The sequence below is a fragment of the Clarias gariepinus genome, chromosome 1 (genome assembly GCF_024256425.1).
Source record: "Clarias gariepinus isolate MV-2021 ecotype Netherlands chromosome 1, CGAR_prim_01v2, whole genome shotgun sequence".
Classification (NCBI taxonomy): Eukaryota; Metazoa; Chordata; class Actinopteri; order Siluriformes; family Clariidae; genus Clarias; species Clarias gariepinus.
Window position 1 is genome coordinate 21,966,905 of NC_071100.1, and position 27,865 is coordinate 21,994,769.

A 27,865-nucleotide genomic window follows, 5' to 3' on the forward strand; every position below is an offset into this window, starting at 1 on the left:
AACCTGACTACAGAGCTATTTCATTTAAGCTTACCTAATATAAAAGGACAACAACAAAAAGAATCTCATCAACACATTTTGTCCCTTTGCTTGCTACTGTAAGTTCCTTAAATATAAATTTAATCTATTTTCTCGTACATGACTTTCTAATACTCACACTCTCACCACTACCTTAAGCGGCTGCTTGGCACCTGTGTGTCACTGCATAATTTATTTGCACGTTGCACCATGAGTGTACTCATATAGTCTGGAAGTAAGATGTTCAGAGCTGGACTGGTAATCTGGCATTTTCCTACTGGGCCAATATCCATCCCACATTGCTGTGAGTGCATACAGTAAGCATCATATATGGAGATACTCTCCCACCCAGTGAAGAGAGTGTGATGGGCAGGTTGATTTTTCAGAACAGGTATGCACAAGAAAAGTTGGTGGTGCACTTTGCAAAGACGATGGAAATGGCAGTAAGAAAAACTTTCTTTCAGAAGAAGTAGAGGTTGGTGAGGCAAAGAGATAAAGATGGGAAGGATGTGCAGCAGGTTAGAGTAATTAAAGATAGGGAGGAGCTGTGGTAGTGTATGAGGAAAAAATGTTAGAGTGGTGCAGAACATGTATGAAAGTTGTAAGACAGTGAGATGGGTTTGCATCAAGGATCAGCTCTGAGCCCCTTCTTGTTTGCTCTGGTGATGGACAGAATGACATATGAGGTTAGACAGGAGTCTTCATGGACTACGATGTTTGCAGATGACATTCTGCTTTGTAGTGAGAGCAGGGAACAGATGGAATAAAATCTAGAGAGGTGGAGGTACAGACAGAAGGCAGAGCTGGAGGTAGCAGAGATGAAGATGTTGAGGTTCTATTTGAGAGTGACAAAGGTGGATAGGATTAACAATGAGTCCATCAGACGGACAACCCGTGTTAGATGTTTTGGAGATAAAATCAGAGAGCCCAGATTTAGGTTAGGATGCACTTTTACTTGAGTCCTTTAGTTGGACGCAGCAGAAATAAACAAAAGCAAGGATTTTAACAACTTTGCCCAGGGCCTGTATTTACTAAGCACCTTATAATCTTGTAGGAATCACGCTCAAAGTCATTTAGGACTGAAAATATTCCTACTTTAGAGTAAGACATAAAAGTTATTTACAAAAAGCTTCCTGTTCTTACTTTTGGCAAGGAGTAAGATTGTGCCAAGGAAAGTGTGTGAGGTCACTTTTTACATCCCTGAGAGCCACATAGCAGACTGCACATTATAATGGGAGTTGTAGTTTTAACAGTTCTTTGTAGTTTAAAACGGTGGATGTTTTAAACTACAAAAAAAAACGGTGGATGTGTCACTGTTTCAAAGCTGCATTTTTCCTGTTACTACAAAAAAAAAATACCAGTCATCTGCGGAGACAGCATAGGACATGTTCATTAATGGACCAGAAATATAACAAATGCAATGTTAAAAAAAAAATTATCCGCTTTTGTCCAAACTTATCATTAAGTCCTGTCTCACTCAAGGTCAAGGTCAAGTTTATTTATATAGCACATTTACAACAGTTTGTGCTGCCCAAAGTGCTGTTTAAACAGACAATAAAAACCCATCACACTAGTTTAGAGAAAATAAAACAGTTTTAGAAAAATTAAGCAATTAAGAGAAAATAAAAACAGTAAGATAAATAAAAATAAGCAAAAAACATCCAAGTCAACCTGTGCTAAAAGCCAGTCCATAAACGTGTGTTTTAAATAATGATTTAAAATGCTCCAAAGTTTGTGCAGATCTGACATTCAGAGGCAAACTGTTCCAAAGTCTGGGGCCTGCGAGCAAAATGTCTGTCCCCTCTGGTTTTTAACTTTGTTCGTGGTTAAAATAAGCTGAGTGCTAGATCTCATGGTTCTGGCTGGAGTATACATAGACAACAGCTCAGAAAGATAAGAAGGAGCTAGACCATTTAAAGATTTAAAAACCAGGAGCAAGACTTCAAATTGGATTCTGTATGCAACAGGAAGCCAGCAAAGAGAGGCAAGCACCGAAGTTATATGCTCTCGCTGCTTGGTACCAGTCAGCAACCGAGCAGCTGCATTTTGAACAAGTTGGAGACGCTGTAATGACAACTAGTCAAGGCCGTAATAAAGGAAGTTGCAGTAATCCAGTCGACAGGTAACAAAAAGGTGAATAACCTGTTTAAACCTGTCTAAGTTGAAAGAAACTTGACTGGACAACTGCACTAACTTGCTTATGAAATTTAAGAGACTTGTCAAAGAACACTCCCAGGTTTTTTACATGTAGTTTGCAATACAAAGATAATGTGCCCAAAGCACTATCGACTCCATTTGTTACCACAGTATCACCAAAAATTATTAACTATTTCAGTTTTCTTTTCATTTAACTTAAGAAAATTAATGGACATCCACTGTTTAATTTTAGTAAGGCAGTCCATTAGGTTGCTAAAAGATCCTGTGCCTGATCTTAACGGCAAGTAAATTTGTATGTCATCAGCAAAGCAATGAAAAGTAATATTGTACTTGGAGAAGATTGATCCCAAGGGCAACAAATAAAGGCCAAAAAGAGTTGGGCCAAGGATAGAACCTTGTGGCACACCACAATTAAGATGGGCTACTTTAGAATTATAAGGGCCTATATTAACAAAAAATGATCCTTGGGAAAGGTATGGATGAAACCACTGAAGAGCAGTGCCCTTAGGGCCAACACACATTTCTAAGCGAGATAAAAGTTATTATGGTCAATACAATAAAAAAAAAAATAGGGTGGTCAACTGTATGTATTAAAAGCTGCTGTTAGGCCTAACAATAAGAGGGACAGGGGTATCTCAATAACACTCAGTGTTACTGAAATGCCTCTTATCTGAATGTGTCTCTGTCTAAACACCATTTCCTTGCTAACCAGTTAGAATACCTAACCAATTAGGACACCTCTGGAGATCTCCTATATTTTGGTTGAGATGGGAGTGATTTCCTATTTTAATAAATAGCTCTTATTCCTGATTGCTCCTTAAAGTAGGACCAAAATAGCATAATTTTTTTTTTTTTGGCCATTTGAAACAATTTCCTACTTTGAGACACCTAGTAAATAAAGTCCTCTTTGTTTCTTTTTTGTTTTTTTGTTTTGTTTTTTAGTGGTATTGCCCTTTGGCTTTTTCTTGATTAGGCTACTCTTCTATTATTAGGACATTGTTTGAGTTTAAATGTTTGCTGTGGGTGTCAATTGTATATTGACCTGGCTCTGCTTATTTAATGTTGTTAAAATTAATACAAATATAATAAAAAAATTAAAACAAATGAATCAAAAATCTAGGGAATCCATGTTATGACATTTTACATTCTCATCATATTACATTAATATGAAACGCTGTTTCTCCAGGCCCACTCTGCAACACACCGTTTACAAGGCTGCATTTGCACAGAAGTGAGACACCATTATCACAAGTTTTTGTTTTACTTTTTTTGTAAACCACTTTAATATAGGGGGGGAAGTAAACTAATTCAAACACATCAGAGTAAATAATTTTTACTTCACCGGCCTGGCAGAGGTGACATGGTGACATAGTGGTTAGCACTGTGGCCTCTGTGTGTGTGTGTGTGTGTGTGTGTGTTCTGAGTTTGCATGTTCTCCCAGTGACTGAAGGGTTCTGATCCAGAAACACACACACTCTCATGCAAGTAGCACACAGAGTAGGTGAAGTCCTGCTGCCACCTGCTGTGCTTTACACTAATACTTACGGATTGTCCATCCTGGGCACGTTTTCATCGGTGTGTCACGTGACACATGTGCGCCAAACAGCGTCTCATCATTTAAAGTATAAATCGACGTCTAATGAGAGCCAGTGCCAGTTCGCGTGGTGTGCTCGGAATTCAAACAGTAATTATTATTATTATTTTTTGCTATTTAACTTAGATCTTTTCGGGGCTCGCACTAAAAAAATATAAGTATCTATTGGAGTGTTTAGCTAAATATATGTAAATATGGTTTTACTGCGGATTTTGCGGTGGCTTTTGCGTCCCGTCTCGAGGCTCCTGTACGCGCTGTTTGCTCTGGTGTGGCCGCGACGCCGAGCTGAGAGAGAGGAGCCGCTCACACAGCGGGGTAACACCAAACAGGTACGGACTTAATACTGAACTCCTCACATTAAACCTCAAACACAACAGAGAATGAATTAACTTCTACATCTACAGCAGCCGGAGAGCTCAGTGCGGGGGCGCAGTAGACTGACTGGAATGAAACTGAAAGAGCTGAACAGATTCAAAAACTGTTCTCGTTTAGTTACTAATTTAATCATTTTAGTGCATACATAAACGGTGTACTCTATGTGCTTCTTGCTTTTTTTGGTTTTGCTGCATGGAAAAAAGCAGGTGTGACAGGTCTCAGAAGGACTGTGATTGGTTCTGCAGGATGTTCAGTAAAACTAAGCAGATCATTTCCTTATAAAACTGCACAAATCGTAAAGGAGGATCATGACCCCAATTTTAGTTTTTTTTTTTTTTTTTAGAATTATTGTCTACTTCTTTTTATGACATGTAAAAGTTGTTTTTAAATAAAAACTTTTTTTAAACAAGCATTTTTTTTTGCTGTAGAGCAATTATTTGCATGTGCATAATACTTTTGCACACTGTATATCATTATTAGTGCATCTTAGTAACTTGGAATATCATGGAAAAGTGTTTAAAATAACATGCCATAACATGAATATCCGCCTAATATTGAGCCTGTCCCAATGAAGCATGGACGCCACTACTCCTCTCAGGTGTGCTGTGGCATCAAGCTGTCAGTAGAAGACACTTTAAGTCCTGTAGGTTGTGAGTTGGAGCCGGCATGTTTCAGACTTGTTTTTCCTGCAAATCCCACAGATTCTTAATTGGGTTAAGATCTGGAGAATTTGGAGGCCAATTTAACACATCCAACTGTTGCGTTTTTTTTTCCCAGGTGAGAAAGTAAGAAGTATATTAACTCCTAGCATGCCAAAGGATACTTTAGTGTACTTGCTGCCAGATTATTGATTAGTAAACTAAGTGTATTTAAGTTGAAATTAAATTATTCAAAACTATTATAAGTTTATTAAGTGTACTTTTACAAAGTAGAACAACTTAATTTATACTTAGTACAAAGAATATGGCTGTGTGTGTACTTACATACAGTACACACCTGACACACCCTTAGGAGTCTGAAGGTGTTTTGGAACCCTGAAGAGATTCTGACATGTCCTGACATTTGTGTATTTTTCAGGCTGATAACACTGTATTCAGCACAAACTGGGCGACAATAATATATGAGCAGCATGTATGCACAAGTTTGTATATTGGAGGAAAAACCAGTTATGCATGATTATTGAAAACAACAAAAAAAAGTCACTCAAATAAGACCCCAAAGCACACGGCCGTATGCGAGGAGGCGTGAATGATCATGAATAATGCTGTAATTCACACCACATAAGACAAAGTCCCGCATAACGAGCCATATTATTAACCCTTTCAGTCAGGTATGGGACAGAGGACAGTGCTACAAGAAAATAATTTGAGAACAGAAACATATTTCTTTGTTTGTGGTTTATTTAGAATAACTTAAGTTACTTGCAAAAATTCCGATAACTGTTCAAAATAAACAAAAAGTGCAAACAACATTCAGGGTAAAATGGTGCAAACCAAAAACAGTGTAGGTTATAAACTGTGCAAAAACATACATGCAGGATAAAACTGCAACAGGAACAGTGCAAAATAAAAACTGGAAAAAAAGACAAACATTTAGGGTAAAACAATGCAAGATAAAAACTGGAAAAAACAGACATTTAAAGACAAATGGTGCAAACAGGAACAGTACAAGATAAAATAGATGTAAGGTTTGTATAGTCACACATCCTTGTGCCACTCTTGAAAGCAGTTTCTGTTCAACTGAAGACACAAGGAAACAATGCATGCCCGGCATTTCCAAGTTGTTTTTTGCCGCTTGCCCCGCACTGCTTTGCAATGCAGCCAGCAGTGGCAACATCTCTGGCATCTCGTCAACTCGTCTCCTAGAACTGGTACATGGTCACTACTTGTCCGTTTTGGTGCTACTTCCTGTGAGACACCACAAAGCTCTTTGATGAGTTGTTTAACTCTTTATGGGACAGGTTACCATATAGTTTCTTATGCACAATGAAAGCATTGGAGGCAGCAATGTCCAAAAAGTGTAGAAAAATCTTTCTGTACCACTTCATTGTTTTGTGCTGTGCAGTATAGTACTGTAATAGCTGATCAGAGAGATCAACCCCCATCCATGTACCTCGTAATTTCACCCTGTCTTTACAGTGTCTCCTGTATAAGGAGAATGGATGGTAGAACAGACAAATACTTCTTTTGAGTCCATCCACTTCACAAATACAAGAGGTCTATCCCGAATACACCTGATGGATCCGCTGGCAGACTATATAGTGAATTATCTGCATTTAGAGGGAAGTCCTTCCTGTTGTCTCTGTAAGTCCCACGTGCACCAAACTTTATGGAAAGAAAGTCTTTTAGGAGCTTTGGACTTCTGTAGAAATTGTCCGTGTACACATGGTACCCCAAGCCTAAAACCCATTTAAAGAATCAGCAAGAACAAACAACTAGAATCCCCACTTAGTCGGCTTGGCTTTCATGTACTGTTTCATTCCTGTGTGTGATTTGCATGCCACCATTCTCCCATCCACAGCTAAACTTCTTCTAGGATGATAGATAGATTTGCAAGGATAACGGATAGTGTCCATAAGAGGTCTAACCCTGAACAGACGATCGTGTTCGGTTGTGCCCCTCTTCCTGTCATTCTCCTTGTCAGCATCTGGGTGACTCATGTGGACATTCCAAGATATCATCCGGTATCTGCCCCTTAAAATAACAGTAGCTGGAAAAAGTACTGTCAAAATACTGTTCTGCCTCCAGTAGTCTGTAGAAAGGGAAACTTCACCATGGCCATGTAAAATACGATTCCAATGTAGTGGTACATCTTGGTGATGCTGAAATCTGTCTATTTATATTTGGGTCCTCTCACAGTCGCTTTGGCAGTCTGAGCATTGGTGTAGTGACACAGAGTCGAAACAGCGCTCATTGAAAAAAAAAGCTTAAATAGACTCATGGGAGAATGTGAATCAGCAGAAAGCTGTTGGCTGATCATTTTCACTATTTAAAAAAAATCATGAGCATGCTAATAACACAGTAAAATAAACTAATGTATGTTGTCGTCATATGGATATATACACATATATGTGCACTTAGTATGATTCTCATTTGCGCTCAAAACTGAACGGCGCTTGTGTGTCCTGATGTGAGGTGCTGGTGAAGACAAGGGTGATGCAGACACATTCCTAAAAACAAATAAATAAAAAAAGTTAGCTTATACTGTTCAGAGTAAATGGATGTGCAATTAATAGGTATGGGCGCACAATATATACAGAGAGGCCCAAAAAAATTATCCACACTTGAAAAATATACACCCTTTCTTCTGTAGGTCACATGATTAAATTAGAGCAGTTTTTACTGTGTCAAATACATGAGTAATATATACCAAAAATATACTTATTGCAGCAGTAGCATGCTCTTATACTTCTGGCCAATTCCAATTACTAAGTACACTTTGTACACTTTGACATGCTAGAATTTTGAATACATAGACATAGTGTCATTGGTGATTTGTTCCATTGCTCTGTGGTCCAGTTCTGATGCTCATGTGCCCATTGTTGGCACTTTTAGATTTGGATACGTCAGCATGAGCACCCTGACTGATCTGCAGCTATGCAACCAACAAACAGTGATGCACTGTGTGTTCTGACTACTTTCTATTGGAATCAGCAATAAAATAATCAACAATTTAAACTACAGTAACACTTCTATTGGATCAGACTACACAGGCTGGCCTTTGCTCAATAAATGCATCAATGAGCCTTGGCTGGCCATGACCCTGCTGCTAGTTCACCAGTTTTCCCCCTCTGACCACATGGACCACTGCAGACCAGGAACATCCCACAAAAGTTGCAATTTTGGAGTTGCTCTGACCCAGGCATCACAGTTTGGCACTCGACAAAGTCTTTCAAATCCATACTCTTGCCTGCTGCCTCCAACAGGAGTACTCAAGTAAAAATGTGTTTTTTGTCCTCTAAAATACTCTGGTAAAAGTTTAATTGTGTTTTTTTTTTTATTTTTAGAGTCTGCAAAGAATATAACTCTGGTCTGTAGTTTTTTGTTGTGCTTAAAGGCACTACAAATTTCCTTAGATCCTTTGACCTGAATTGCCCTCCAAAGTGCTTAGGAACTTTTACTCCTGCACTATAGAGAACATCCTAACGGGAAACATCACAACCTGGTTTGAGAACAGCACCATGCAGGACAGACGAGCTCTACAGACGGTTTGACACTCAGCTGAGCGCTTTATCTCCACCGAGGTCTCTGACCTGCACTTAATCTACAGCAGGTGCTGGACCGAGGCCAGGAAAATAGTGAAGGACATCAGCAATACTCATTGTCGCAAAGCAGCTTTACAGACTCTAAAAAAAATCTGGAAATTGGTAGAGAATATGTGTCAAATATGTATCAAAATGATTGTTTATGTTGCGGTCAGGAAAGTGCTTCCGCTCTCTGAAGGCCAGACTGAGGAGGAGCTTCTTCTTGCAGGCTTTTCTGGCCCTCAACCAAAAACACCACAAAGGACTAAACAATCAAATCTGTTTTTTGTTCATTTGCACAACAAACACTCATCCTACATTCCTGCTAATGCATGAAAGTCAGAATGTAGCACACTACTCATTAAGTTGCACATTTTGACATTATAAATGGCACGTTTTGGTACATTGTCTTTTTTTGTTTTTTTCTTACACTCTGGAGGTGGCACGATGTTGCAGTGGTTAGCACTCTCGATTTTTGATTCCAGTCTCTGTGTGCATAGAGTTTGGTTTCCTTCCACAGTCCAAAAACCGGCAGATTTGGCATTTCAAATCTGGCATTCTGCTCATTTTTCATACAAATTTTTCGGACTAACTGAGTTCACTACTAACTGCTAGCCATTACTAACTGCTTACTGGTCAGATTTTTAATTCCTTTTTATGCAGCTTGTAATTTATCGTGCATAACCTTGTAAATATTTCCAATACTTGTTTAAAATTTCCAGCCTAAAAAAAAACAAAAACTTTCTAATTTCTTTATTAGAATATTTTATTTTTAAATGAATCGCACTTAGACGGCATAGTGGTGTAATGGTTAGCACTTCCACAGTCCGAAGACTTGCTAATTGGCGTTGCCCAATTGCCTGGAGTGACACGTGTGTATTCCCTGTGGAATGGACGATGAGTGAGTAAATTGCAGTCGGCAGTTGTAAACAGGCAGTTGTATAAGCATTTCACTACATATCAAACTGTGTATGATTGTGTATGTGAAAAAAAAAATGTAAAACAAGAAAATGGTACAGGGAAGACTGTGGAGAAAAAGTATTACTCCTAAAAAAATACTACACTTTTATTCCTAATCTCATAAGTGTTAGCCAGCATGATAATACCTTTTATGATGGGGCTATAGTGAATACAATATGGTGAGTACAATGTCATGATTTAATAGTCAAAAGAAAATGTGTTTGAGTGTGTAGATTCTTATGTGAAGGAGCAGGGGGACAATGTGAGTTTACTAAAGCAACTTCTGTCCTAATTGTCCTCCTGCACTGTGTTTTTTTTTTCCTGCAGAGGAGTCAGTCCCAGGCAGTGATTGAGGAGCTGCAGATGGTCAGAAATCAACTAGAGACCAAACTGGAAGAGAAGAAGAAGATTGAAAATCAGTTGTGGGACACAGAAAACACAGTGACAGCACTGCAAGAGAAAGGTGAGTTCAACTGTTTTGTGTTAACATTAGTTTAATGAGATCAGACAAATTTCAAGTTGAGAGTAGAAGGGATTAATGTTACATGGTACATATGCAACTTCATATAATTTAATAATGTCCACTCAGTTAAGCAGCTTCAGGATATGCTAAAAATGGACAAAGGGAACTCTTTTATTGAAGCTGGCCCATCAAATAAAGAGAATGTCACTCCAGCACAAACTTCTCCTCCACCTCCTCCTCCTCCTCCTCCTCCTCCTCTTCCTCCTCCTCCTCCGGTGCTTTCTACAAGTCCTATTGAGTAAGGTCCAAACTGATAATGCTTAATTTTATCATACAGAACAATTATGATACAGTACCTGAAAAAGACGTACAGTATTATATGTATGTATGTATGCCTCTAGCCCACTGGATGCTTTAAGGAACAGAAAGAAGTCTGGAAGCAACAGCACTAACCTAAAGAGTAAGAGCTATATGTGCATCTACTTCTCAATTATACAAACTCCTTACTTTGCAGGAATGAATTTGACTCACTTCTGGTCTGCTATTTTGGTATCACAGAACCTGCACAGTCTGTAGATGTAAAAACCAGGGCAATGGATGAAATGATGGAAAGAATTAAGAAAGGGGTTGTACTGAAGCCAACTCAGAAACCTCCACAGGTAAACCTTTTGAACTCAGACCTAAATTAGGGAAAATATTAATTAATATCTTCTTCTGTATCTTCTTCTTATACCTTACAAACTGGCTTGGATGAAGACTTATTGTAAGTTTGCTTTTATTTATTCACAACTTTTACATTTACAAAAACACATACAGTATATGTGTATGTCTGTGCAGTCAAGGTATGAAAATTAAAGGAAAAAATAACACACCCTCTTTCACTTTACTGATTCTAATCTATGTAATTCTTTCAGGCTTGTTGGCATTACCATGTAATATACTGACTTATACTGAAAATATTACATTCAGCACAATTTTTTTACTTGTCTTTCTAACTAAATTGCAAACTAAGTTACTCGCAATCAAAGATTTTACTGGTATGTGAAATGTAACAGTGTTGTCTCTGCACCTTTAAATCGCATGGGGAATCCTGGACACCACTTCGTCTTTTCCACTTTCTTGGACTGTGAACTGTTTTGTTGAGGATTTTCTGAAATTAGGATGAAAAACCATCAGGATAACTTTACAGGACACGCATACGCATATAATGTACCGGACTTTATACATTTAATACACTCACGTACACACTGGAAAAATGGTATATAATTGTAAATATTGGTGTCTGGTACATTACAGTGTCTACTTTTTGTACAATACACGTGAGCTACCGTCATTTGTTCACATCTATGAATGTTTGTAGAACCGTGGTCTGTTCGTATCTGTGGAAATTCATAACTCGAATGTTTGTACAGTAATTTGTGGACTACCTGTAATAGAGTTGTGTTGTAAGATAAGAGTCGTTTCTTGTTACAGAATTAAAGAACTGAGAGGAGATCTGCTGTCTTTTTAAAAGTGCCGTTCTCTTACAGCCATTCACTTTCACAAACAAACATGTTTCACAAACTTTATTCTTATACCTTCTTTATTTATGCAATTCTGAATTATGTTTCTCTTAGGCTGATAACTAATATGTCGGGTCAATGTAATACCAACTCGCATATAGTTAGCTTTAAGTTATATACCTGAGGACGATGGTTTCTTATTGGTCACATATTATACTCCTTTCTAAACAAGTTTGCCTATGTCTTAGATATCTCCAAAATGTCTTTGTTAATTTTCCATCTAAAATATAAGTCACATGCATGCTGGTGTTTGTTTTTTCTCTTTTAGTAATTTTTCAAACGCACCATTTTAGAGTCTCTAGCTTTAAATAAACTGCCTCCAAACACCCCTGTGAGCAAGTGCAGATCAGGGCTGTCAAATTGTAAAGTGTTTTTCTAGTTTGTAAATTATATTGTAGCTTATAGCTTTATGTTTAATGTAACTGTCTGTACACAGAGTCTGCAGCATTTTTTTTTTCTTATTTTATCATTACTAAAAAGTATCTGACAAGTTATATTCATGTTCAAAGGAAAGGATTTTGCTTGCCATTACTTGGCATTGTTTTTTCCCCAAAAAGGAATAAGAGTGTAAATGAGTTTCTGAGGAGGGTTAAATGCAGTTTTACAGAATATAGTGTATTTGTTGTAATTTGATGCACTATGATTAAAAAAACAAAAAACAAATTCGGCCCGCACATGGTCACATTTCTTCTCATCCGGCCCTCACCCTAAAATGAGTTTGACATCCCTGGTCTAGATAATCATAATGCAGGGACCTAATTCATTATTTTATCAATCTGCAGTCCCGATAAACAGAATAAGGGGCAAAAATACACTGCCTGGTCGCACACTCTAAGATTTCATTCAATCACATTTAGCTTTGATTACAGCACACAATGTGTGAAATGTGTGAAAATAATTCCTCAATATTGATGCGTCATTAGTGAAGAAAAACTCCATTGATTAGATAACCTAGTCATTGAGTACATTCAGGTCATTAGGCTTCATTAGGGACTCAAACCAAGGTCTGTGCCAGATGCCTCTGATGCCAGCATTTTCCACCAAAGTTGAGTAGGGGCACATCACAGACAAAACAGACGAGAGGTCAGGTCTTACAAATTAAGGGTAGTTTTATTTAGGGAAAAATGGGGAAAGGATTTTAAGGACGGAGGGAGGAAAGATGTGCAGATCTTATGCAGTGATTAAACAGCGGTACTCAGTCCACCTGTCTTTGGGGCGCATGGCATCACCCTGCTCACATGCTTCTCTCGCATTTAGTGTTTCTGCTGCATATTGTCCTAACCAAGCTTAAGCTGAAAAAGCTTATTATGTAAAAGATCAGACTTTAGACAAAAATATATATTTTTTTAATTTTGGGTTTTGCAGGCATAAAAAAAGAAGCAGGTGCAACAAAGTTCTCAGATGGTCTGTAGCTGGTTCTGCAGGATGTTCAGTAAAACTAAGCAGCTAATTTCCTTATAAAACTGCATCACTGGGTCATCACAACAATTATTGACTTTGTTTTATTAATTACTATTTACTGCTTTTTATAGTATATTTTTGAATGTAGAAACTTTTTTAAAGACATCATTGCTTTACAGCAGTTTTTTACAGAATTTGCATGTTTTTGTGATTTAACCTGACTGTCGGATTTCCACTCAGGACACCATAAAACAACCAGGACCCCAAAGGATCTTTCTGGAGGAGAAAGAGCATCCAGCCCCAAAAGCTCAGGGTAAACATTTTTCATTTAGATCAAGTGCTGAGTTCCAATTACAATTTAACCATTTAAAAAACAATTAAGTTATTTTCATTTCTAACTCCTTTTATTTTAGTAAATCCATTGTTTGACATAATTTATTTGACCTCCTAAAATTTTCTTTGTAAAAAATCACAGGTGCACTTTATTAGCACTGCCAAGTTAGTCATAGTGTCAAGTGATTTCAGTCTGAAAAATGGAGTTCACTTTGACCAAAACAATTTAGAAGTGTTTAGAGATATGACATATAAATAATCTGAATAATTCAGAAAGGAAACAGTACACACTGATGTAAAAATGTATTGTAATCTTTAGAGGCTATGTAAGCAAGTAATGACCAGGTTTAGGTCATATTGCCATGTTATTCATATAAACAACTACTATGAATTTAAATAATTATAAATGGGCCTGGGATGAATTTTTATACAGCTTTAGTTTTTGTGCATATGGTTTCTGTAACTGTGGTTTATCTAACACCATATATCCACCTCCTACATCCACAGTCACAAGCTCTTCAAATTGGCTAGCAGAGATTGGGAAAGTTCCTGTCCTGCAAAGGCTGAAGCAGAACCACTAAAGGAAAACTTACGCATTAGAGCAGCAGAATGTGTCACCTAGGAAGACAAGTGAAGATAAAACCATTTAACATTTTCTTTTGACATTATACTGTTAATATTATAATCTAAATTAATTAATAAGGTTCATAGTAAAAATCAAAATCTGTTTTTAATTAATACAGTATGTACAGCCATTTCTTTTTGTAATGCAGGATCTCCTTTCTTTACATCTTTACAATGCTCCCATTTGTTAAGCAAAAAAACAAAAAAGTTTCTTGAAAATAATTTATCTTTAAAGATTAAATAAATCAAATACACTTACCCAGGTGGCACGGTGGCATAGTGGTTAGTGCTGTTACCTTGCACCCCAAGGTTGATTCCTGCCTCGTGTCTGTGTGTATGGATTTTGCATTGCTTGCTATTACTCCAAAGACATGCAGCTAAGGGTAATTGGTGTGCACAAATTGCCCATAGTGTAAATGAGCATGTGAGAGTGTGTGTGTGTGTGTGTGTGCCCTGTGATGGATTGGCACCCCATCGAGGGTATACCCTGCCTTGTGCCCTAAGTCTCCTGGTCCCCTCATGACCCTGTATACAAGCTAAAGTGGTATAGATGATAAGTGAATAAGTGTGTGTGATACACTGTCCCTTAAGAAAATATTATTCATTATACATTATTTATTATTATTAATAATTTTAAAGAAAATGTTGTGACATTGAGCATTGTCCTTAGGCAGCATTATTAAAGTAAAGTTGAGAGTAGCTATTTAGTTTAAGTTTGTCAACGATTACACTTTTATCAATTTATCAGGAACATTTTAGAATGCTTAATAATAATAATAATAATAAAAAAAAACACTGTATATTTTTTACCAATGTTTCTTTCCTGGCTAGATTTCTGTGCTTCTAAGAAATAAGTGATTCTGTGAAGTGTCATCTATCTTCCTCTCTTTGTCTATCTGTATTCTCCATGTTTGTGCTAGAAGGAAGTTAATGAGAATCCAGTGCCTAATGTCCTTCATATGTTACTCAACTTAATTAAGCTTGTTTTTCTCATCTGGCTTCACTTAGACAAATAATTGTGTGTCATCAGCATAACAATTTAAACTAATACAATGCTTACAAATTATGTTACCCACAGGAAGCATGTTCAGAGAGAAAATAGCAATGGGATTAGAATAGAACCCTGTGGAACACCAAGCTTTACATTAGTACATGTAGAATAGTCACCATTTACAACAAAGCTGATAACAACCAGTGCCCAAAGACGTGAGCCAGGAGAGGGCCGCTCCCATAACTCCATTTTACATTTACATTTTGGGCATTTGGCAGACTTTTTCACAGCAACTTACAATTTTCTAATCTAGGAGAATAGTATGATCAGTGGTGTCAAAAGCTGCACTACGGTCAAGTGACACAATCAAGGAGACACAACCCTGAGCAAAGGACAGTAGAAGGTCATTTGCCATTTACCAGAGCTGTCCCTGTGCTGTAATGAGGCCTGAATCCTGACCTATGCATTTCATAAATTTTATTTCTATGTAGATACAAGAACAGCTGCTGTGCTACAACCTTCTTTAAAATTTTGGATTTAAAAGGGAGGTTTGATATTGGCCTACACTGTAAAAAATCTTATGTGCTATCTACTTAAAAAAATATGGTAACACTATTGCACGTATTATTTTTAATCAGTTTTTAAGGCTTTATTTTTTTTTAGAAGAATTTACTTGAATAAATCATCAAAAAATGCCTAAATTTTTTAGCCAGACGCATATTATTTTTAAGTATTTATGGCTTGATTTTTCCCCCTAGCGAAATCTACTTGAATAAATCTACTTGAATAAATCTGGCTAAAAACAAATTATTTAGCCAGACCCGTGATGATTTTAACATTATTAGTGGAACGATCGTTTTTAGTTTAAGCAGATAAAACATAAGGTACTCATATGTATTAAGGAAAATTACTTAATAATATAAAAAACATTTTATAATTAAATGAATACATAATGCATTTTGGTGTTAAACATGCTTTTATTTTATGTTTCACTGGTATTAAAATATTAAACACTGTGTAAAATAGTGTATATATACCATTTACAGCAGTTTTAAGATCTGTAAAACAATTTGTAAAACAGTTTGTAACTGACAATTTCTATGTCATTGAACTCAACTGTTTAGCATTTTATGCTAACATCTTTTTTTGTGGGAATAGTCACATTCTGTACTAAAACCTGAGAGAACTTGTACAGTAAACCATTTCTAGGTTCATATCTTTATAACATTGTAAAACACTAACTCCCCAAAACTTGTTTCAGTGAACTGTGGAGACTGACACTACAACAAGCTCAAGTATGCTAAAGCGGACAGGATTTTATTTAGAAACGTTCACAATGTTTAATTTATTTCATTTATATTACTGGCATTAGTGCAAGAAAGAAGCTTATTTAAGAAATCAAAATAAAATATTAAAATTAGTAAGTGGCTTAACTTATCAACATTTTAAACTGTTCGTCTGTTTCTCAAAATGGTGTCTGATTACTGCTGTTGTTGAGATTCAAATAAAGGTGACTTAATTAAACACGGATAATTGGGCCAATTCTCTTAAAATAAATATTATGCCTTTTTCCTCAAAATTTTTGCCTAAATGGTTCCTTAAATTAAGCCTAAAAATTGCACTCATTTTCTTAAAAAAATAGGTAAAATTTATTTCTTAATTTTATTAGTAAAATGTTCTCAATATATTATAAGAAACACAGAAAAAACATCTTTTTAAAATAAAATATGCACATTATTTTTAATGATTACATCAATTTTTTAAATAAAAATTACAAGCCTCATGATTCATTTTTTTACAGTGTATATTTGGACAGCTAACAGGGGTCAATGTGCAGGTTTCTTAATTAGAGGTTTAAAAACTGCTAGTTTAAAAGGACCATAACCATTTCTGGGGGCAAAAGAGAATATTCTTAAAAGGTGTATGTAGGTACGGAATCACAGTTTTATGATTTTGTTAAAATTTGTCTTTTGAGTAAAATATTCAAATTCAATTTTTATTCTGCTGTGCTGACTTGATGTAGTTGGATTATTATATTCCAATATTTCAAATTTGTCTAGTTTTATAGCCTGAATTGTTTGCATGATATTTTCAATTTTGTTATTAAATCAAAATTCATGACATCCTCAATACTATGTTATTTATGTTTGGTGGTCTTATTGCTAGCTAATTTTTACCATAGATTAACTCAAAGGTGTAGTTTTCCTGCTTAAGCTCTACCAGTCTTGAGTCTAAGAGACAGTCAGGTCAGTAATCAAACAATTATGTATCCAGTGAACGTGAACATTTTACCAAATCAAATGCACACATTCTGTATATAAAAATAAATAAAAAATAATGATAAAAAAAAGATTTTGTACTTAGTATGACAATGAATGAATTGCCACACAAAAGAATCACAATCCATCTCTATAGGTTATACAAGGTGATATCAAAAACAGAGACGTTTGATGTAATTCAGCATGGTGATGCTCTAAAGAGTTATTCAAGGTGTTTTGAGTGGCACGCATTGTTTAAGAGTGGAAGAATATCACTGGAAGATAATGAGAGACCAAGAAGACCTTCAACCAGCTCAACCAAAAACTGAGGCTAACTTAAGACAATGAATGTGCACCATGTAATTTAATAGTACACAAATTAGCTTTTTGCCTGACTGCAGCCACAAGCCACGAACTTCTCAAAACTGTACTTGAAAAGAGGTCTTTCTATAATTAAATAATTTGTCTGCATTATGGTGGATTTAAAGTAACTAAAATACAAGATTGCAGAAAGTCTTAATCCATAGAATTGTTCCTTTATTTGTTGTTCTCCTGCTTCTGCCAAAGGGTTGCCACAGTGAGCCATACAACTTGGCACAAGTTTTATACCGGATGCCCTTCCTGACACCACCCTTCCATTCTATTGGGGATTCAATTGTTTATCCAGACTAGAACTAAGCATGCCTCGCATCCGGTAGTTTGGTTTGTGCATTGGCCTGAAAAGGAGCCAAGACTTTCCTTATGGCAAGTAAAAAGCTACTACTGAGTCGCCAATGGCCTTTTCTGTTATATGAAATTTTATATTTTACTTTTCATTTCAGGCTCAAGATGGCTTCATAACTGAAAATAGAGGATTAAATAGAACCAGAAGTTGTAATCGAATTAAATTAGACCAGAATTATTGTCATAATAAGGGACAAAATCATCTCTGCACGAAACAACAAAAGTTCTTTCACCTTAACACACCCTGACATGTACTACTGTAAAAGTAATTTCTAAAGTTGAAATGAAGGAAAATTAACAAAGAAACAAAATCATCAAATTATCATATGCACTGTAACGGAAAATAAGGGGGCCTTAATATAAAAAAAGTGTAGTAACAAGTTTCAGAGCTTTCTTTTATTAAACTTTTAGAGGAATTTGCTGGCCAAACAAAATATTTCATACTGCTTTTGAGTTGACACAACATGCACCTCGTAATAATTATATTTCCTTAGGCTTGACCTGAGATCACAGGGTCGATGAGAAGTAACTAGGCATTAAAAATTGGTAATAAAGTCCACATTTCTATTACAATTTTTTTTTCTAAAAATTTTTGAAAAAAAAGCAGTCAGTAGAGCAACAATTTGTCAGGGCATTAGCAAGCTGTAAGCAGTCTGTTTATTGTACATGGACTTTTAAAACTAAACGTCATAATTTTTTATTAATGTCGCATATGTCCCCCCCCCCCCAGCACAGGGAGAACATGCAAACTCCTAGAGGCAGAAATTGAACCCTTGACCCTGCCAATGCACGTCCTCAGTGCTAACCACTACAGCACCATGCTGCTCATGCCAGAGTAAAATAAAAGCATTCCTAATTAGGCATACACTGGCTAGACCTTAACTTTTGTGATGAATGGTGTCATTAGGCAAAAGTTTGAAATGGTTCCTTGATTAACGAATTTCATGTTTAAATAAGTAATACATGAATGAGACTTGCTGAGAGAAACAGATTTTATATGATGGATGGACTTCAGGTTAAAATATGGCACTTGATTTATTTCCTGACATTTTAAGTGTCTTGGGAAGAGGCTGTTTGCTCCCTGAACAATAAGTTTTTTGACAAAAGATAGTATTAATTTTTAGGTTAATTAATAATTTATGGATTTATCAATGGAAATTGTTTTATAGTTCAGAGGCAAAGGCAAAACATATACAAAACACCATGGTTTTTGTGGTCTTGGAGAAACAGCATTTAAATATTTTGTGGAAAGCACCATATGAAGAAAAACAGAAAGCGAGTGAAGGTTGTAAGTCTCATCTGATCATGTTAGTTATTATTATTGTTATTTTATTTTCATCGGCATAAGGTACATTTCATGAGGTGCCACCAAAAAAATTTATACACACTTTAACAAGCGTTATCTATGCCAATTTTTAAAACTGAAATTGAATTATGAACGCCAGAAGAGAGGCATGTATATTTTGGGCTCCTCCGTAGTGAGAGGCAAATAAAGCCTCATGAAGGCTCTCCCCTGAGAAACAGCAGGGAGAGTTGAGGTTATAACAGGTAACTCACTGTATTACTGTCATTCTGATTTGTGGACAGTTAATTAGGAATAACAGCACATGTCTTTGTCCTTATTTTCTGATAATAATTATTATGGATATGGTTTAATAAACATCTAACTTTCAACAATATTGTACTATTGTACTCAAAAAAATGAACCTGGCTACCTGTTACATGTACTAAAATGTAATATGTGTTTTGTACATAATAATTTCATGTTTCCAAGATGAACATGAATAAATTATGTTGTATTTACATGAAATTCAACAACTTAGTATTAGATTTAATCATGTTGAGATAAACCAAAGAGATCTTGTCACTATGAAAACCGGAAATAGCAAAACCGGAAATATCGCGAGAAGAGAACACAGCATGTTGAGAAGACAAACGTTTGGCGGACGTGTGGAAAAGGTAAGCAGGAATTAATTCCCGTCTTTCTAAATAGAAACGAAATACTGAATATAAATGTCACCTGCTGTTTAGCGATGTTTAGTCACGTTATTTTGGTTTAAGCTATTTCTTGTATTTTTAATCACACTTAAAATACCGACGGTTATATGCGCGTGCTTAATCTGCGGTTCGGTTCTGGTTTCGGTCTGTTCTCATGAGTTGTGAAGCGAGAGGAAGAAAGTATAAATATTGTTCATTTGATAAATTAAGTATTATCAATTTTAATTGAATCTATCTCTGTATTTTTCCACAGGAGTTTGTGAGTGAAAGTGTCCTGTCTGCATCAATCTGACTTCAGGAGTTACCTGACCAACCGTCTCTAACGGTCATATTTAAAAGTCATAACGGACAGTTATAAAGTACAAAACTTTCTGTTGGTGTTAACTATGATTAATACTTATTTGTGGTGTTTTATGTTTTTTGTACATTTTTTCAGATTGAGACTTCATTTGTAAGTTGCTGCTGGTGTAAAATAAAAATCTCTGTTTTATCCCGTTTGTTTTATGCTTCCTTCCTTCACAGAATTCTGTTGACCAGGGCTTGAAATTTAAATTTACTTAAGTTAAATCAACTTAATTTACAACTGAAAAATGTGTTGTACCAACGCTATTCATTTATGTTAACAGTATTAAATTATGTTGGACGCAGCTGTAGTAAATAAGTTAAATGAACCTAATAAAATTAATTTGACTGAACCTAAGAACATTAAGTTGGGCCAACAAAATTGCTTAACGCTGAAAGAAAGCCATTAAATTAGGTGGAAATTCTTTCCATAATTTAATTACGTTCATTCAACAAGTTATTTTTTTGAGTGTATATGCTGTAAAATACACAAAAAATGAAAATAAAAATGTATTTTTTTTCCAGTTCTGCAGTATGCATAAGTGATGGGTTTGTCATTTTTGAGGTTGGTCCACTGGCCTGTGGAGTAATTCATCTCAAACAGCCTGTCATAATCTCTTACCTCTAAAGAAAAAAGAGAGTGGAGGAAATTTGTGAAAGCATCATTGCCACCTGCCAGTTTGCAATAGGACTGATTTCTTAAGAATTTGATAAATAGCTCTTAATCCTATCCTAAAAGTAGGCATCATTTAAGAATTTTTTGCCACTTATGAGTGATTTTCTACTCTGAGATGCTTACTAAATATATACTAATTTTTATTATTACTCTTATAAGTCTGTGTTTAAATGTTTGCTGTGGGTGTCAATTGTGTATTGACCTGGCTTTGCTTATTTAATGTTGTTAAATTTATACAAATATAATAAAAACATAAAAACAAACAAATCTAAAATCTTGGTAATCCATGTTATCCATTATGTTTGTTCTTACTGGACCAAACATGTGACTTGTATTACATTAATATGAATTGCTGTTTCTGCAGGCCCGCTGTGCAACATATTACAGTTTGCAAGGCTGCAGTTGCACAGAAGTGAGACACCATCATCAAACGTTTTTGTTTAATTTTTTTGTAAACCACTTAAATTTAGGGAAAAAAAGTAAACAAATTCAAACACATCAGAGTAAATCTCATTTTTACTTCACCGGCCTGGCTAAGGTGGCACGGTGACATAGTGGTTAGCACTGTGGCCTCTTATCTCCAGGGTTTACTGATTTTCTGAGTTTTGAGTTTACATGTTTTCCCATTGACTGAATGGTTCTGATCCAGGAACACACACTCTCATGCAAGTAGCAGATAGTAGGTGAAGTCCTGCTGCCACCTGCTGTTTATTGTGATCAGTCACTGGAGAGGTGGAGAGGGTGGAGGTGTGAGGTACAGGGGGTGATGTGGAGAGGGTGGAGGTGTGAGGTACAGGGGGTGATGTGGAGAGGGTGGAGGAGTGAGGTACAGAGGGTGATGTGGAGAGGGTGGGAGGTACAGGGGGTGATGTGGAGAGGGTGGGAGGTACAGGGGGTGATGTGGAGAGGGTGAAGGTACGGGGGTGATGTGGAGAGGGTGGAGGTGTGAGGAACAGGGGGTGATGTGGAGAGGGTGGAGGTACGGGGGTGATGTGGAAAGGGTGGAGGTGTGAGGAACAGGGGGTGATGTGGAGAGGGTGGAGGTGTGAGGAACAGGGGGTGATGTGGAGAGGGTGGAGGTGTGAGGTACAGGGGGTGATGTGGAGAGGGTGGAGGTGTGAGGTACAGAGGGTGTTGTGGAGAGGCTGGAGGTGTGAGGTACAAGGGGTGATGTGGAGAGGGTGTGAGGTACAGAGGGTGATGTGGAGAGGGTGGGAGGTACAGGGGGTGATGTGGAGAGGGTGTGAGGTACAGAGGGTGATGTGGAGAGGGTGGGAGGTACAGGGGGTGATGTGGAGAGGGTGGAGGAGTGACGTACAGAGGGTGATGTGGAGAGGGTGGAGGAGTGACGTACAGAGGGTGATGTGGAGAGGGTGGGAGGTACAGGGGGTGATGTGGAGAGGGTGGAGGTACAGGGGGTGATGTGGGGAGGGGTGGTGGGTATGTGGGGGGTGTTATGAGGATGATTAGTAATTACAGTAATCAATATGTGAACAATATAATCTCAGGACTACTGATCCGGGGTTACTTTTAATACTGGCTTTGTCTTCTGATTTACACTGACACTCACTAATTATCCATCCTGGGCAAATTTCCATCGGTGTGTCACGTGACTATCTATGAGCCAAACAGAATCGATGGTATCTCATCATTTAAACTATAAACCGATGTCTAATCAGCGCCAGTGTTTACCTGGCTTCGTGTGGTGTACTTAAAATAAACTTTTTTTTTTTTTTTTTTTTACGTCACTTTGATTTCTTTGGGCTCACACCGGGTATACACCAGTATCTGTTCGGGTGTTTAGCTAAATGTACTGTATAAATATGGTTTTATTGCGGGTTTTGCGGTGGCTTTTGCGTCCTGTATGGAGCCTCTTCCACGCGCTGTTCGGTCTGGTGTGGCCGCGACGCGGAGCTGATACACAGCACGGAGAGAATATCTGCCTCACACAGGTGTGGAACTAAACTCCTCACTATAAACTCACAGCCGGGATTATGCGCTACTGTTCTAATGTAGAAACTCTGTTGACGATGTCCTTGTTCTAGAGCAGTTATTTACATGTGCAAATAATTAAACTTTTGCGCAGTAATGTATGTCAAGAGCAGTAGCTTGGAATATCATTGAAAAGTTTGTATAAATGGTTTAATGCTATGCATTATAATTTAATATTATAATGTATTATAGATTCATTATTATAATAATATAATAATATGATAATACTATCAATATTATTTTAATATTATATACATATTTTTTTCTTTTTTCTGAAGTGTGTAATTTTTTTTGATGATTCTCTCTCTCTATATATATATATATATGAAGTATAAAAATCAGCAATAACCTTACCACTCGGCTCATATTGAGCCTGTCCCCCTTTTGCCCTGTCCCATCGGTGCATGGATTCCACTAGACCTCTGTAGGTGTGTTGTGGTATTTGGCACCAAACCATCAGTAGCAGATCCTTTAAGTCCTGAAGTTTTGAGCACCATGCAGGACTGACAAGCTCTACAGAGGGTGATGCAAACAGCTGAGTGCTTCATCTGCACTGAGGTCACTGACCTGCACTTTATTGACAGCAATCTATTCAATCTTTTCGAGACCAGGAAGATTGTGAAGGACCTCAGCCACCCCAACAATGGACTGTTTTCTTTGTTCAATTCAATTCAATTTAATTAAATTAAAGTCAATAAACTTTATTACATCCTACCTCTGGTAGTGTGTCTGATTGTGTGGATGCTTGTGTGAAAGAGCAGGGGAACAATATAAATTTGATTTCAAATGATTAATTCTGTCTTAACTGCTCTGTGGTTTTCTCCTGCAGAGGACTCGGTTCCAGGCAGTGATGAAACAGTTTAAAGGACTTGTACTAAAGCCAGCCCAGAAAACTTCAAAGGTAAAATTTTTAAGATCTAAATTAGGGGGGAAAATTATTACATTTTGCTTCTTATTATTATTTGTCTTATTTTAAGTTACAGCCTGGCTTAGATGAACACTTAATAAATGTTTGTTTTTATTAAATAATAACTTTTACACTTACAAAAATACACACAGTAAGTGTCTATGTCAGCGATATCATTGAAGGCAATTTGCAAACACGATGTGTGAAAAATAAAATAAAAAAACAACACACTCTTTCATGTTGTTGTTTTTTGTTACAGGATCAAATAACTGAGATGAGATCTGTCATTGAGGTGCAGGGAATATCGGTAAAAAAAATAAAAAACTTACAGCCATTCACTTTTGTAAATTCCATTTTCTTATGCAATTCTGAATTTTATTTCATTTAGGCTAATAACTAATATGTCACCTGTGAATGTAATAACATCTACTGTATAGTAAGCTGTTAGTCAGCTTTCTGAACCTGAGTACACTGTTTTTTAAAAGGTCATTATGGTCCTTTCTAAACAGGTTTGCGTACGTTTTAGATTTCCAACATGTGCTTGTTAATTTTCCAGCTGAAAATATAAGTTGGATGCATTTTGAAATTTGATGTTCCTTTCTATTCAGTCATTTTTTAAACCAACCATTTTCTCTACCTTAGAATCTCGAGCTTTAAATTAACTTCCTCCAAACACCCCTGTGCAGTGCATTTTTCAAGTTAATCAGAATGTAGGGACCTGAAGCATTATCTTATTGAGCAAGAAGATTTCTTTCAATCACCTTTAGCTATGATTACATAACACAATGTTGTGGCCAGTTCTCCAAGATCAGTTCATGCTCCAAGAAACATTCTTCCCAATTTAAGTCCTGGAATATCGTCATGCCATTAGGGAAGAAAAACTCCATTGATTAGATATCCTGGGGATTAAGTACATTCAAGTCATCAGATGATGGATGGATGGATGGATGGATGGATGGACGGACTTTATTGATCCTGTGAGGGAAATTCATGTTATACAGTAGTAGAGGGAAGACAAAAAAAGGTGAATGTAAATATGGAAGATTATATGGATTATATAAAGATTATGAATATGGATGATTAGATGGCAGAGGAAAATTCCCTCTATAAATAATATGGGTGCATAATCACAGTTAAAAGTTTCATATCTTGTAAACAAAGACATTCCTTTATGGTAACATGTCTGGGATTACACCATCTCTCATTCAATCCCACCACCTTTCTTACCACTGTTTTGTGTCTCTGTCTGCTCAAATAAGTTTAAAGTGGGCATAGAGGCACTATGATCGGGAATCTGTATACAGCCAGGTCTCCCTAAAGCACCCGGTATTTCCCCTGGGTCTAAATCAGCGCGCACAGTTTGTCTATCTTATTACACAAGGACCAAAATAGTGACAAGAACAGCAGAAGCCCATAAAAAGTAGAAAACTTGTGTTGTAATCATATTGAGTGTGTAAGATCTAAGTTCGAAGTTTTAACAAACAAACAAAAAAGGTTTAAAAAGTGGGGAAAAGCAGGAACTAAGGAGCTGCTGTAACAGGCTGCCGCTGTCCCTGCGCCATGCCTATGTGACACATTGCAAAAGTAAAATATGCAAAGGGATTTTTGATATCTCAAGTGCTTCAGCCATGGCGAGGCCTTAAACCCATAGCAAATAAAAAGAAACAAGAAATAGCTAATAACATCTGTGTACGTTGAGTAATGTACAATAAAATTTAAGGTGAGTCCCTGTGTCAGACAATGTCCTAGTGCCTTTCCTGACTGGAAACGGAGGCCTTAGCGCCTTTCCTCTTTGGTGAAAGTGCACAGCAGCTCATGCAGACCTTTTAGCTGCAGTCTCCTATGTGTCGTTTAGACAGCGCTGCTCAGTCCACCTACCTTTGAAGTCCCTGGGGCACAGACCATCACCCCACTCACAGGCCACTCTTGCATTTAGTCCGGTGAGTGTTGGCTTTTCAATGCGGCTTTTGCACTGATGGTCAGACAGCCCCATCCAGACTTCTCTTAGCACAGCTTCAGGCGTGACTCCTTGTAACATCTGACATCTGGGTGGCTTTGCTGACTGGGAACAGGGGCCTTAGCGGCAAATACTTCACTCACCTGCGAAAGAGGTGGCTTTCTGTGTAGTGAGCCTTTGGCGTGAGTGAGGGGTGACAAAAGATCTTGGTTCTTGCCTGAGACTGGTGCACAACGTGACAGTAAATAAAAAAAGCAGCGTATTATGTAAAAAAAAAAATCAAAAAAATCACATTTCAAACAAAATTTTTTAAAAATCTTCTGGGTTTTGCAGGCGTTAAAAAAAGAAGCAGGTGCAACAAAGATCTCAAAAAGGCTCAGCTGGTTTTGCTGGATGTTCATTATAAATAAGTAGCTAATTTCCATGTAAAACTGCAAACATGTAAAACAGCAGTTACTTGTACAGTGGTGTGAAAAACTATTTGCCCCCTTCCTGATTTCCTATTCTTTTGCATGTTTGTCACACTTAAATGTTTCTGATCATCAAACACATTTAACTATTAGTCAAAGATAACACAAGTAAACACAAAATGCAGTTTTTAAATGATGGTTTTAGTTATTTTGGGAGAAAAAAAATCCAAACCTACAAGGCCCTGTGTGAAAAAGTAATTGCCCACTGAACCTAATAACTGGTTGGGCCTTAGCAGCAATAACTGCAATCAAGCGTTTGCGATAACTTGCAACGAGTCTTTTACAGCGCTCTGGAGGAATTTTGGCCCACTCGTCTTTGCAGAATTGTTGTAATTCAGCTTTATTTGAGGGTTTTCTAGCATGAACCGCCTTTTTAAGGTCATGCCACAACATCTCAATAGGATTCAGGTCAGGACTTTGACTAGGCCACTCCAAAGTCTTCATTTTTGTTTTTCTTCAGCCATTTAGAGGTGGATTTGCTGGTGTGTTTTGGGTCATTGTCCTGCTGCAGCACCCAAGATCGCTTCAGCTTGAGTTGACAAACAGATGGCCGGACATTCTCCTTTAGGATTTTTTGGTAGACAGTAGAATTCATGGTTCCATCTATCACAGCAAGCCTTCCAGGTCCTGAAGCAGCAAAACAACCCCAGACCATCACACTACCACCACCATATTTTACTGTTGGTATGATGTTCTTTTTCTGAAATGCTGTGTTACTTTTACGCCAGATGTAACGGGACACGCACCTTCCAAAAAGTTAAACTTTTGTCTCGTCGGTCCACAAGGTATTTTCCCAAAAGCCTTGGCAATCATTAAGATGTTTTTTAGCAAAATTGAGATGAGCCTTAATGTTCTTTTTGCTTAAAAGTGGTTTGCGCCTTGGAAATCTGCCATACAGGCCGTTTTTGCCCAGTCTCTTTCTTATGGTGGAGTCGTGAACACTGACCTTAATTGAGGCAAGTGAGGCCTGCAGTTCTTTAGATGTTGTCCTGGGGTCTTTTGTGGCCTCTCGGATGAGTTGTCTCTGCGCTCTTGGGGTAACTTTGGTCGGCCGGCCACACCTGGGAAGGTTCACCACTGTTCCATGTTTTTGCCATTTGTGGATAATGGCTCTCACTGTGGTTCGCTGGAGTCCCAAAGCTTTAGAAATGGCTTTATAACCTTTACCAGACTGATAGATCTCAATTACTTTTGTTCTCATTTGTTCCTGAATTTCTTTGGATCTTGGCATGATGTCTAGCTTTTGAGGTGCTTTTGGTCTACTTCTCTGTGTCAGGTAGCTCCTATTTAAGTGATTTCTTGATTGAAACAGGTGTGGCAGTAATCACCTGGGGGTGACTACAGGAATTGAACTCTGGTGTAATAAACCACAATTAAGTTATTTTTTAACAAGGGGGGCAATCACTTTTTCACACAGGGCCATGTAGGTTTGGATTTTTTTTCTCCCTAAATAATAAAAACCATCATTTAAAAACTGCATTTTGTGTTTACTCGTGTTATCTTTGACTAATAGTTAAATGTGTTTGATGATCAGAAACATTTTGTGTGACAAACATGCAAAAGAATAAGAAATCAGGAAGGGGGCAAATAGTTTTTCACACCACTGTATGTGTCTAAGACCTTTGCACAGTACTGTATATTTGCATGTTTTTATGATGAGCTAACCTGACTGTTGTATTTCCACTCAGGACACAATAAAAAAAACAGGACTCAAAAGGATGTCATCCAGAAGTCTGAGTGGTGAGAATGTAGAGGAGGCAGAGCTTTCAGCCCCAAAAGCTCAGGGTAAACATTTAAACAAAATTTCCTCTGAAAAATCAC

The 27,865-nt window shown here is 37.2% G+C and overlaps 1 protein-coding gene across 3 annotated transcripts in view; it reads left to right on the plus strand.

Moving 5' to 3' along the window:
* Window positions 1–3,831: 3,831 nt before the first annotated feature.
* LOC128535241 (shootin-1-like) overlaps window positions 3,832–27,865 on the plus strand; it is a 48,073-nt gene continuing 24,039 nt past the window's right edge. Inside the window, exons 1-7 of one of the 3 annotated variants that reach the window (XM_053509229.1) lie at window positions 3,832–4,098; window positions 9,675–9,810; window positions 9,937–10,108; window positions 10,212–10,270; window positions 10,369–10,469; window positions 13,014–13,086; window positions 13,614–15,422. In XM_053509229.1, coding sequence (XP_053365204.1) covers window positions 3,964–4,098; window positions 9,675–9,810; window positions 9,937–10,108; window positions 10,212–10,270; window positions 10,369–10,469; window positions 13,014–13,086; window positions 13,614–13,687 — 750 coding nt within the window. In that variant the 5' untranslated portion in view covers window positions 3,832–3,963 and the 3' untranslated portion in view covers window positions 13,688–15,422. Of the gene's footprint in view, window positions 4,099–9,674; window positions 9,811–9,936; window positions 10,109–10,211; window positions 10,271–10,368; window positions 10,470–13,013; window positions 13,087–13,613; window positions 15,423–27,865 lie in introns of those variants that run through there. The other 2 variants (XM_053509307.1, XM_053509164.1) reach the window with 2 other exon arrangements.